This window comes from Dromiciops gliroides, chromosome 1 (genome assembly GCF_019393635.1).
Source record: "Dromiciops gliroides isolate mDroGli1 chromosome 1, mDroGli1.pri, whole genome shotgun sequence".
Classification (NCBI taxonomy): Eukaryota; Metazoa; Chordata; class Mammalia; order Microbiotheria; family Microbiotheriidae; genus Dromiciops; species Dromiciops gliroides.
In genome coordinates this window covers 754,745,375-754,758,961 of record NC_057861.1, presented here as the reverse complement: position 1 = coordinate 754,758,961, position 13,587 = coordinate 754,745,375, and the positions used below count along the sequence as shown (strand labels likewise).

At 41.3% G+C, this 13,587-nt stretch overlaps 1 protein-coding gene across 2 annotated transcripts in view; it reads left to right on the top strand.

The window, feature by feature from the left end:
* VPS41 (VPS41 subunit of HOPS complex) overlaps window positions 1-13,587 on the top strand; it is a 177,980-nt gene that overhangs the window by 65,178 nt on the left and 99,215 nt on the right. For both annotated transcript variants that reach the window (XM_043978700.1, XM_043978701.1), the window contains one exon: window positions 12,066-12,140. In XM_043978700.1, coding sequence (XP_043834635.1) covers window positions 12,066-12,140 — 75 coding nt within the window. The remainder of the gene's footprint in view (window positions 1-12,065; window positions 12,141-13,587) is intronic.

Here is a 13,587-nt window from a genome sequence, read left to right as displayed (position 1 = left end):
AGAGCTGGTGAAAGCCCCACCCAGCTGCCTCAAGAATCATTTCCTTCCCCTGGTTAATAGTGGGTCTTTCATTCTTTATGTCGTGCCTCTGGGTGTGTGCCACACCTAGTGCCCAGTGCCCACGGCCACTTGTTTCTTTCTGGTTTTGATCTCAAGCTGTGAAGCTTCTTTGGATCTCACAAGTCTTTGGATTCTATCCTTCCTTCTTTTTGAACTGTGCTTTCCCATGTGTTTCCTTGTCCTTCCCTCTTTCTACCGAGGCGTCAGAGTCACCCAGCATCAGTGCTCTGCATGATCTTCTTTTCTTTAAATCATAAAAGTATTCTGTTGCTTTCCAGTTCCATGTAAAGATAGTTTTCCACATTTGTTTTCATAAGATTTTTAGTTCCAAATTTTTCTCCCTCCCTTCCCTCCCCCTTCCCTAAGACAGAAAGCCATCTGATAGAGGTTATATATGTACAATCACATTAAACACATTTCTGCATTAGTCATGTTGTGAAAGAAGAATCAGAACAAAAGGGAAAAACCTCAAAAAAGTAAAAACAAAAACAAAAGCAGAAACATTATGGTTCAGTCTCTGCGTGATCTTATTGTCAGGTTCTTCCTAGAATTTCTCTGCCCCTTGACCTCAGCAGCTGCTGTTTCTTGGTGCTGAAGCTGCAGTTACCTTCTGCATGGTCTTTTTGCCAGTCCTACGTAGCACGGCAGTAACGTGTGATGACCAGATCCTGGAGCTTGTTGTTTGGGGCATTGGATGAAATCATTTGTCTCCTCTCTTGTCATCTCCCACCAGAACCTGCAAGAAGGCTTGCTGACCGCCGAGCTTCTCATTCCCAGTAGCGGTGCTTGGAGTGAGTTCTGGCCTCTATGCTGATCTCCTGGCCCTCCCACAGTGCACAGAGCATTGGGACTGGAGTCAGACCTGAGTTTAGGTCCTCCCTCAGACACTTAACTATCCGTGTGACCCTGGGCAAGAAACTTCTGAGTCTCAGTTCCTTCAACTATAAAATGGAGATAGAAATAACCTGCCTCCCACAGTAGTGAGGAGAAAGTGGGATAATGACTGCAAATTTAATTACACACCTTAAAGCACTACAGAAATGCTCATTACCACCATCATCTTTCTAGAGAGATCCCTACACTGTCAGCTTCCTATTTTGTTGGTCTGGAGGGGATAGATGTGTGTGATTTCATAATTAGTGCCTATCTTGGTGTGTAAAAACACTTTATTTCTAAAAATTAAAAACCAGTTTTTAGCCTTTGTTGCTTAAGCATCATTTCTCTTTTCTGGCATGAGATTGTGTGTATGTGTGTGTGTGTGTGTGTGTGTATTCTTACATACACATTTTTTTTCCTAGAACCCTCAACTTCTGAAATGTTTTCTTTAACCTTTTTTTTTTTTTAATTTAGGATTTCATTCTTCTCTGAGGCTTATCTTCTGTGCTTTGAGAGCATCCATCTTTATCTTTTCCCCATGGATTTCACAGATTTCCTCCCTTAATGTTTACTGCATACCTGTTGCTAACCTGGTGATTTCAAACCTCAGCTACTTCTTATGATGGAATCAACCACAATGTATATTTATCCTTCTTATTTTTATGGGACATTCTTGCAAAGGGATCACCCTTTATTTGTATTGTGTTATTGTTATTTGCTAAAAGTCTTTGGAATGTATAAAAGACAGACCCTATTCTCAGACAGCTCACATTTTATTTTATTTTTATTTTTAAATTTTTTATTTTTTTTTTTTTCGGCTCACATTTTAAAAGATGGATGGTTCATCTTTTCCTTTTCCTTACTTAAAAGATTGACTTACGCTTCTGGCCTCTGCTTTCTAATCCTTAATTCCACATCAAGACAGCCTAATAACCATTTCCTAAATAATGAAGATTCAATTTATATTTGGCAGGCGATACAGGGAATGCTACTGTAGACTTGGAGAAATCCCACTGTATAGACTATGTAGATCCTACTTTCAACATGAAATGATCATAATGTTCATTGGCATAAACCATTTTAAGGTTGTTTTTTTGGGGGGAGTATAATGCACAGTAAAGTTTTAAAATTCAGTAGCTCAGATTTTGCTTTTAATATTGAGTCACTTTTTAAAGCTTTTCCTAAAAGCGAGGTGACACTTTTATCTCATTGGAATAGGTTTTTTCAATGGGAGCCCCTTGAAGTAGCGTGAGCTTGCCCTAAGTAGGACAGAACAGCAGCGCGATTCTCACACTTGTAATGTAAGTGTTGCTTGTTCGCTAACTGTGACTAATAGGCGTGAAGTCACAAAGGCAGCTATTAGAATGTTTGGATTTTCAGCTTTCAAATATTGGATCTCTGGGAGAAGGAAAGTGAAATCCAGTCTTCTGTTTCTCATTCATTCTACCCCACATATCCATGGGGATAAAGCATTTGTAAAAGAATCAATTATCCATTTGTTAGTCAGAGGAGCTTTACAAATTATACATTAGCAGATTGATTTCTGAGGTTCACCATTGGGGGCCTGATAGGCTAAGGTGGGATGATGAGTGGTGTCCGGGGAGAAGGGCTTGCCACAAAGAACACAATTAAAAGCAGCTTTCTGAATGACCGTGAATTTATTCCTAATTGAAGAGCTGACATAATCCATACTAAGTGTGTTTATTTCAGGCATTTCACATTAGCTAATTGATTATCACATGAGGTGTATTTGTTTGTTGGCAGTTTTACCTTTTTTTCCAGTGGAAGATTTTGAAATAGCCTGGAGTGGGCCTACGTGGAGAAGGTGCACACGAGCCTTTTCCCTTCCTCTAAAATTCTTTTTCCCCCCATTAAAGGAACGTTTTTTGTGTGTTCTGTGGTGTCAGCTTGACATTATTGATCTTTGAACAGTCAAACTTACTTATATTGTCCAGAATTCCAAACGTGTCTCCATCTGAAATAAGATTGTAGCTAATGGGAAATTCAGCGGAGGCCGTTTTTCTCTGCCCCCTGCTCCCGCGGCTGCCGCCCTTTCCCTGCCTCCCCCTCCGCCTTCTGCAGCTGTTTCCTCTCTGAAATTCTGATTGTGTTGGGTGTGTGTGCTCTTCTGTAGCCCCGTTTGGCCTAGTTGGCTGATTACAAAAGGAAGGTTGACATAAGCATGTATTTCACTTGAAGTTTCTTCAGACTTCTCAGTGGAGCAGTTTAGGATGACCCGGGGGCTCTGCATGTTTGAAAAATGAGTTCTTTAGGGCATACAGACTCTTATTGTGCACTGGGAGAGTCTTCTCCAAGTCTGTTCACATCCAGCCCCTTCCTTTTGCTGGACAGGAAATAAAGCTGGCAGACGGATGGGAGACATTTGTTATCCATTCACTTTGAAAACCTCTCCTGTATGCCAGCCTGATGAAGCTGCAGCATGCACCACTAAGAGTCGTCATATTGAAATCCTGGCTTTGCTCACTTTTTCTTTTTACAAAGAATTGATGGCAGCCAGGTTTACGTGGCATTGACCGAGGGGATCAGAATAGCCATAGGTCTTCAGGGAAGGCTTGTGCTGTAAAGCTTCAGGTTTTTTAGATGAGTGAGTTTGTTACTCTTCCATAGTAGTTCATGGAGAAACTACCAAGAGCAAAATAAGTAAATAATGGTAGTGCCCATTTGCATGTGCACACGTTTTTAGGATATTGATTTGTCCAGTTCTACACAAAAATAGCCAAGACGATGCTGTCAACAGGCAGCAAGGCCATGGCTTGTCGACTGATAACTTTAATGAGTTTGCAAAATGACATGGTAGAAGCCTGTGCTCATGTCAAATCTCTCGACATTTACTTTGCAGTTTTATTTATCCAATTTGTGAATTAGATAGACCCTGTGCCTCTGACTCCCTGTATGTGCCTACAATACTCTTCAAAAGGTAAGCCTGGGAAGTAAAAGGAGAAGAAACTCAAAATGGCCCCATTTTGCTACTTATTCCTAGATCTGATACGGGATGTGGTGGCTAAGGAAGGTGAATCCCATACATCTCTTATTCTTGGTTCCTTTTAGCAAGTGCAATTGAAAGGGTATTTGTGGTCTTTGTCCTTTTGGGGTCCTTTTAAATGGAGATGTTCTAGGTGGGCACTGGACCTGGTGCTTCTGCACTCAAGCTCTCTTCATATCCAATGCTGACTTGCCAGAGGGTCTTTGTGATGGTCAAGGAAGTGCCTGGAACTCTGCAATCAGAGGTGCTCGAAGCATGGAAGTTCATTGAGATCAAGGTCTTCTCTGTTCAGGCTTGCTCTGCTGATCCATTTATTGAGTCACCACCATGTGCAAGGCATCAGGGTAGTGATCCCCACATAAAAAGTGACCTGCTCCCTGCCTTTATGTTCTTCACCTAAGTAGAATGCAAAGTTGGGGTGATAAAAGCAAAGGAGATCCAGGAAAACGTTTTCATCTGGAGACAACATCTCAGCTGTGCTGGAACGAGTGTCGGAATGGGATTCATTCCAGATACTGGAGATGGCCGCTGTCCACATGGGGAGGCAGCAGATCACTCCATTGTGAGGCCGTGGCATCCAACCTGTTCGTTTGTACTGGTGAGGCTATTGAGGCTGAAAAGCTAAGAGGTCAAGTGACTTGCCAAGGGTCACGCAGCCTGTAAGTGTCCAAGGCCAGATTTGAACTTGGGTCTTTCTGACTCCAAGTCTAAAACCATCCACTGTGTCATCTAGCTGCCTTATGATTGGATGCATTGGCCCTAAAGCCTTTAGAAGTATCAAATGTTTAAACACCAGACAGGACCCTTTCCACTATGTCTCACCTATATATCACCCAGATTGATTTTGGGGGATTGCTAGTAATCCAGGTTGGTTAGCATTGATGGTATGTGAAAGGGAGTAATATAATGGGAGGCTGGAAAGCTGGGTTGGCTTCAGATGGTGGTAAATCTTAAATGCTGGTTGATGTAGTCTGTGGGTATTGCATAGGCAAAGGGGAGACACGGAAGGTTTTGGAATGGAAGAATGGCTTGGGAGACTTAACTGGGCAGTGTCATGAAGGATGGAATGGTGAAAATAAAATGCTTTACATTTTCCTAATTCTTCGAAATTTTGTAAAGCTTGTCCACCCAATTTAGAAATCCACTGTTTCCTGTAGGCCTCCCCGCATTGATTCGAGAAAGAACACAACAAAGAATAAACCGATGAATTGAATAATGCTACGTTATAGAGATTATATTATCCCAATGTTTTTTTCTCTCTAGGAGATAAATGTGTGCTCCTGTAATGTGATAGTACCGCAAGGCTACTTTTCTCTTTAGAAATATTAAGCTCATTATCGTGGCTGTGCTATTAAGAAGGAACAAAGACAATGCAAATGGCCCTCTGGCATTTCTTAGTGTTATACAGGCCCTGGTTTGATTTGCTGTCATGATACCCGAGTGGTTACTTAAGGTAACATGGTAGGCACTGCACATAAAAATGTGTTGCCCAGCCTTTCTTCAGGGAATGGATCCCAATATCAAACCCAGTGAAGAGACCCCATCCACACTCTTCTTTCCATTCCCATTGCCACAAAGCTAGCGTGAATCTATCTTTCCTCTCACTTGGATGATCTCAATGACCCCATACATAATTGATCTCCCTGCCCCATTTTGCTCTCCATCCCAACCGCAGTCCATCCTGTACGAGTGAAGAGCTGTAGGCGGGCTTTTAACTGCTTGTGAGGAAGAACTCTCCAGTGGTTAGAGGCTTCTGGAGGTGGTGAGCAGCCTGACCCTTTGGGGGTCTCCTGAGAAAGGCTGGATCGCCACCTGTTGGGGCAGTTGTAGACAACACTCGTGCGAGATTCTGGGGTGGTTTGCCTTGCTTTGATGAAAATGATCACCCACTAGACACCGGGGACCATCTTCTCCTCCAGGCCATTCTTTCCTCTCTGGATTGTCACAGGAGTCAGCCTCGATTTCTCTGCCTACCTTCCGGCTACTCTTTTTCAGCTTCCTCTGACAGATTAGCATCTGTGTCCATGTCCTCACTGGGTGTGCCCTGGAAGCTTGGTCCTGGGCCTTTCACTCCTGGTGACCTCATCACTTTTCTGGGTTCTCTCATTGTTTCCCAGGATTGCACAGAAGCAAACTCTTTAATAGAGTGATCCCATTACAATAAATTCACATTTTTGAAAGATATTTTAGCAGAACTGACTGCTATTTTAACTGTATTTTGCTTCACCATCTCATTAAGACCCATGAATTCAGTGATAATCTCTTTGCTGATAATTCTCAGATTGACTTATCCAGCTGCCTGTTGGACATCTCAAATTGCTTGTCTCATAGGCTTCTCAAATTCATCATGCCCCAAACTGAATTCATTATCTCTCCTCCACCCCCAAGACCTCCCCTTTTTAAAAATTTTCCTATTGCAGTCAAGGGTACCACCATGCCCCCAGTTACCCAGGCTTGAAATTTAGATGTCATCCTTGATGTCTCACTCTTGCCCTCACCCCCACCCCACCCCATTTCCCATCTTTTGTCAAGTCCTGCTCATTCCAGCTTCCTGACTTCTCTCATATCATCACCTCACAACTGGACTGTTGCTGTAGCCTAGCAGTTGCTCTCCCCTCTACAGGGAGGGCCAGAAGTCACAAAGGGGTTTCCATATTTAATAACTCCTTCATTTTTTGTTTTTAATGTACAATACCATAGCAGCATGTACGTTATATATAGGAAATGAATTTACATTACATGTGAGGAATTGAATCTGGTAAATGGCAAAAAGTGAAGAAAAAATAAATTTCAAAAAGTCATTAAAACATCGTGACTTTTGGCCGGGTACCAGTCTCTCTTGCCTCCCCAGTGCATGCTCTTCCTGAAGTGAAGGGCTGACTATGTCACTCCCCTACTTACTAAGCTCTAGTAGCTCCGTGTTACCTCCTCTTTGTCTCTTAAGGCCCTGCCTGACCTGGCGCCTTCCTACTTTCCCAAACTTCTTAAATCTTACTCCTTCCCATGTCATCTGTGTTCCAGTGACTCTGGCCTCCTTGCTGTTCCTCTTACAAAATGCTGCATTTCTCAACTCCATGCATTTTCTTTTCTTTTTCTCTTTCTTTTTTGCAGGGTATTGTATATGTTTTTATTTATTTATTTATCTATCTATCTATTTATTTATTTATTTTTTGTGGGGCAATGAGGGTTAAGTGACTTGCCCAGGGTCACACAGCTAGTAAGTGTCAGGTATCTGAGGTCAGATTTGAACTCAGGTTCTCCTGAATCTAGGGCCTGCCTCAATGCCATGCATTTTCACTGATTGTCCTACATGCTTATCTCCACTCTTTCTTTTGTTGACCTCATTAGGGACTACATTAGTAATGAAACTCTTTGGCAAAGACAGTTTCTTAGCATAATTCTAAATTGTTATTCAGAATTTTTTTAAACAAGAATTTAGTGACTTTCTCTCTTTCTCCCCCTTTCCTCCTTCCCTCCCTCCCTTCTTCCTCTCCCTCACCGCCCCCCCACCCCCACCCGGGTTTCCCTGTTTCACCTAGGCTGGAAGTACTGGGACCTGTCGTGGCCCAACCCTACTATTGATCAACATGGGAGCTTTGACGTGCTCCATTTCCAACCCATACCATTAACCCTCCTTAAGCAATCTGGCAGCTTCTGGTCTTCTGCAAGTCCATTCACTATGTTGGGGTCAGACTTAGAGCATCCATCTGATTAACTTAGCCCCTGTAGCCCAGAACTCTGAAGCCCCAGAGATCTGACAGCCTCTGCCTCCCCAGTATGAGGTGTTACTGGTGTGGACTGCCACACCTGACTTTTTTAGAACCCCATAACCACTATACCACCAACAATATATTTGTTCATTCATTCATTCATTTAGTACACCTATTAGTGTGCTAGGATCTGTATTCAGTGACCACTTCACTATTTTCATCTTTTGTCATCCTTGTTGGTTTGTTGGGTATTATGTGAAGCCTCAAAGTTGTTTTGCTTTGCATTCCTCTTATGAGTGTTTTAAAATACTCATGTAGTTTTGGGGAGTTTCTGTTCTTCTTTTGAGAGCCAGTTATTCATATCCTTTTGCCATTTACCCATTGGCGAATGGCTCTGAGAAGTGAATGTTTTTGTTTGTTCCCTAGATGTCTCTATTTAAAAATGTTATTTATTTTTAACATTCATTTTTTAAAAAATCGAGGTCCAAATACTCTCCCTCCCTTCCCTTTCTCCCCTGCCTATTGAGAAAGCAAGCAATATGATAGCAGTTATACATGTGAAATCATGCAAAACCCATTTCCATATCAGTCATGTTGAACAAAACCAAGAAAACTAAAGAAAGTAAAAAGGTTCTATTTTCAGTCTCTACTCAGCATTCATCCCTTCTCTCTCGTTATCCTTCATTCTTGAAGAGGACCAAAACAGCATCACTGTGTTGGGATCTAGGTACAATGCGTCCACCTGTGACTGATCAGACGAGTCTGAGCCTGGAAGGTTCTATCACAGGGGGGATACAAAGAGTCTATATGAACATTTGGCGTGGAGGCATCTCTAAATTTACACCGTTACACATTTCTTACCTTTCTTTTGAGCTACTACAGTTCTGCTTTGCTCATAGAGCACAGTGCCTTCTTTGATGTGGGCACACCATGCTGAGTGGTCCTGTGCCAGTGTCTCCCTATTTCTCACAGTTGAGTCCAGTGTTCTTCAGAGAGACCTCGAGAATGTCCTTGTATTGCTTCTTCTGACGTCCATGTGAGCGCTTGCCTTCTGTGAGTTCTCCATAAAATAGTCTTGTAGGCAAACGTACTTTTGGCTTTTGAACCACGGGGCCAGCCTGTTGGAGTTGGTCTTTCTGCAGTGGAGTTTGAATGCTTGACAGTTTAGCTCAAGAAGGAACCTCAGTTTACCAGATGAGCTTCAGAATCTTCCTAAGACAATTCAAATGGAAGCAATTTAGTTTCCTTGAATGGCCTTGGTAGACTGTCCAGGTTTCCCATGTTTTACAACAATGAGGTCAGCATAACAGCTCTGTAGACCTTTGGTTTGGTGTGTGGTCTAATACTTCATCATATATGTGTACTTTCCTGGAAAGTATACTGCTAAGGTAAGTGAACTTTTATCCATAGCATTCAAAATTTCTCCATTTGCTGTAACCATTGGTTCCATGTATAGGTAGTATGGTGCTGGTTGAAGGAGAACTTCTATTTCCTTGATGTTAATTGTTAGACCAAAATTTGTACAAGCATCAGAGACTCCATATTTTGTTGCATTTCCACCTAAAAGACTACATTGAGATAGCATTTTTCATCAGGGATCCTTTGGAATTATTTTGTATCTTTGTCTTGATCAGAGTAGCTAAATTTTTCATGGTTGATCCTTGTTACAGTATTGTTGTTACTGTGTACAATGTTCTTCTGGTTCTGCTCACTTCACTTTGCATCAGTTCATTCATGTCCTCCCAGGGTTTTTCTGAAACTGTCCTACTCATTTCTTCTAGCACAATTGTATTCCACTGCACTCATATACCACAGCTTGTTCAGCCAATCTCTGATTGATGGGTATCTCCTCAGTTTCCAATTTTTAGCCACCACAAAAAAGCTGCTTATAAATAATTTTATAGGTACAGCTCCTTTTCTCTTTTCTTTGATCTCTTTGGGATACAGACCTATAGTGGTATCATGGGATCAAAAGGTATGCACAATTTTATTGCCCTTTGGGTATAGTTTCAAATTGTTCTCCAGGATGGTTAGACCAGTTCACAATTCCCAATATGTCTTGAATATCAAACTTGTATAGAGATATTTGTTAGAGATTTTTTTCTCAATCTTAACCTAGTTTCGTTAATTTTGTGAGTTCAAAAAGTTTTCAACTTCCTGTAATTGAAAATATCTATTTTATTTTTTGAATTCTTGTATCCTTTGTTTCATTTTCTCCTGCAGCCTTCATTATCAAAGATATTCTGTTCTTTTTTTTTAAATTGTATGACCTTTTACATTGAGGGCATGTACCTATTTCAGTCTTTCTCAGGAATAGGTAGTTTTGGCCTATTCCTGATTTCTGCTAACAAAGTATTTAGTAATTATATTTGTATGTTTAGAGTACCTTGGTAGATTGACTCTCTGAAACTGTGCATTTTGTAGTAATTTGACTAGGTCTTTTCTTTCTGTTATTTCCTCCTGGATTTTGTTATTTCTGTGTAGAAATGCTAGTGATTTTGTGGGTTTACTTTGTATCCTGCTGCTTTACTGCTGCAGGATAAATTATCTCAATTAGAGTCTTTTAAAAATTTTTCTCTGGAGTGGCATGGTTCATTTGAGGATCATATAAGTCTTTTTGATTTTTTTTTTGACAATTAAATATCTTAGGGATGCCTTCTAGTAGTAGTTAACCATATTCTTCCATAACATCTGGATTTTTGTTAGTTTCTGAGTTGGACATTGGTTATTTTTCTGGCCTTTGCCTCCTTTGCTTGATTTTCATTCCAGTTAAGGTTTGTGGCTCAAGTTCTAGCCAGAATATTTTTAAAATTGATCTTCAAGGTTGTATTTTCGTTGGTATCCTTCCTCATCAGTGGCAAAATTGGGACCCAATGGGATTGTCTTTGTTTTTTTTTTGTTTTTTTGGCGGGGCTATAGGGGCCAAGTGACTTGCCCAGGGTCACACAGCCAGTAAGTGTCAAGTGTCCGAGGCTGGACCCGAACTCAGGTACTCCTGAATCCAGGGCCGGTGCCCCATCCACTGTGCCACCTAGCTGCCCCCTGGGATTGTCTTTGAATCAACAGGGATATGTGTTGAATGTGCTAGAACTTGCCATTTCAAGAAATCTGGCTGTTGGATAAAGCCAAAACAAGAACAAGAGCAACAACAGTAACAACAACAAACCTCAACCAAACCAAAGCTAAAAGACTGAGTGTAAAAATCATTTCCTAATCTGTCAATTGAGAGACAGCTTGCCCTGGAGTCAGAGAGACCCTGGGCCCAAGTTCCTTCTGACCCAGACTGCCTGAGTGACTTCTGGCCAAGGCACTTCCACTTTCATTGCCCTGGACATCCCTCTCAGACTCTAAAGAGGAAGTTTCTTCACCAGAATTTCTCATCACCAAGGAAATCCTAGTGTCCTTTTCCACCCTCCCACCCCACGTCCAAAAAAAAAAGATTGCATTGAATGCATTCAGATTTTCCTGTTTTGAGATGTTTTCTTAAAGCAGAATACATCCAACGCTTCAGGAAATTTAAAAGAAAAATTGCAGTTGTCTATCTGGGCAAGGAGAACAGTAGCAAGTCTCATTGGTATCCACATCCATTATTTTCCTTTCTGTGAGAGAAGCCACTTGTGTGCCTACTTCAGGATGGGTTGGTAAACAGCTGCTGGCTCGAGGGGCTGGCAGGCAGCAGAATTGCCTTCTCTAAGTGCCTTCTCACTTCCCTTTGTGCACAGCTTTGGGGGGGAGGACAGTCAGAAGAAGCCACATGCTTCATGTCCTCAATGATTTACACTTTCAGGAGTATTTTAAAGGGGGAGAAAACAAAGGTAGTAAAAGCATCTAGACCCTGAAACTTAAGTACTTTCTAAAAACAGTATTGGGTTATTGATAGGAAGCCTATTTCTACTTTAAATGCTTTTGATGGCTGCCTTAATGTAAGCTATAAATAAAAAAGTTAGAATCAAGACTTGAGAGAAAAAAGCTGTTTGAATGATCAGGAAACAAACTGGAACACATGCCTTTTCCACTTATTTTTTTTTTTATAAGATTCTTTAAAAATGAAGATTTTGGATTGTGAGAGCAGCATTTTGTGTGTGTGTGTGTGTGTGTGTGTGTGTGTGTGTGTGTGTGTGTGTGTGTGTGTTGGGGGGGTGTCAATTTCAAAAATGGAACGATGCAGATTATCTTTTTAAAATAGAAAACTAGTGGAAATGTCTAGAGTCTGGGTTTGGACTTTGCTAGCTAACAAAGCTGTATTGTACTTTGGATGCAGAAAGACCTTGTTTTTTTTTTTTAATTTTCTGAACTTGTGCTGGCAAACCTCTACACATTTTTTATTTCTTAAATCTTGCAAAGAAGAAGGGTAATTGATCACTGACGTACCTTTTCCTAAAATTAATGTTCTTTTGTTTTTTGGGTTTTTTTAGAGCCCCGTGAAGATAAATCAGATTAGCCTGGATGAAAGTGGAGAACACATGGGTGTGTGCTCGGAGGATGGCAAGGTACGGGGGTGCTAGTGGCCACTGAAGAGTCTCACTATCTCCAGCAGTCAATGCAGTCCAGGTGACCAGGAAAGCCGGGAGGTGGGGACACCTGCATGGAGTGGGACTGGACTGTGTTTGAGCACTGGACTTGCCTCCTATAATAAATAAAGCCAAATATATTTTGCACAAATGTGCCTTAGGAAAAGTCATTACAGTACATGGATGTCAATAATGTAACTGAGATTCAGCTGCCGAACAGCTCTGGCAGGGGGGCAGGCATCTTTAATCATTACCTCTGTGCCAGTTAGACTTCTAGGACTAGTCTGCTGTTCCAGCAAGACAGTAGTAGTTCAACGCCTTTCTACCATAAATCCACGAAATTGGATTTTGTGGCATGATTTCTGTGGGCTGGTGGTTTTCATTTTTACCCACAAGTTATGAATGTTTCTCTTGAATTATAGAATCTTTTGATAAGCAATCATAGTTTATCAGAAGAATAAAGTGTCTTACAACGGCCACATTAAATAAATGTAAAATCAATGTATGTACAGTTTTCTAAAAAACTGGCAGCGACGTCCTCGCCATCAGAGGACATAGATCACTGGTGCCGGGTGTAACTAACAATTATCAGGGCCTCTCTGTAGTGGGGCGGCTGACAGTTAGTGGTGGAGGTGATGGATTCTTCCACTTAGAAGAACGTCTTTTTTGTTTTTAAGTCGATGGAAGTCTTTTCCAGTGTGGGTTTGCAATGATAAAATTCTAATGTACCATGTATTTAAGCTCCTTGTTTAAAGTAACATTCTGAGGAGGCAGATGGGGCTTTAAAAATCACATCTGAACCACAGTGACGTTGTTTGCTAAGGAGAGGCCAGGCTTAACTAATTTGTTGTCTGTTTTTTAAGTGATCATGATCCAGGGTCCCCATTAAAAGTGAGGAAATTAAAAACAGCATCAGCCTTATTGATGCATAGATAAGAGGACATTTCTTCTGTCACAATTAGAGAATGATTTTCTTCTTTTAGATGGCAATACCATTTGTTCTTATTTCTCAGAAAGGCTTTTGAAACCATAATTGGAAACCTCATGCCTTCCCCAAAGTGTTGTCAGGTTCCACAGTGCTTTTTGAAGCCTGAACATGAACACAGATGTCAAAGCAAGATGAGGAAGGAGTCAGCGTGTCTAGTAATTGAGGAGGATTAACCAAACAATTTAAGCCTTTCTTGCATTCATCTCTTTGTGGGGGGAATAAAAGCCAATTTGCCTTTTTCTCCAAGGAGAGGGCTTTTTGCAGTGTGCTGAAACAGATGCTCTTGGCAAGACCACAGGATTTCAGAGTTCGAAAGTGACCGATGCCCACCTCTGTCAGCTAAAAGGTTATTGATACCTTCACTGTGTCCCACTCCTACCAGTGTCAGAGAGCCATCCCTGAGCAGTAAGGATGTTTAAATAGAGCAAAGCCACCATC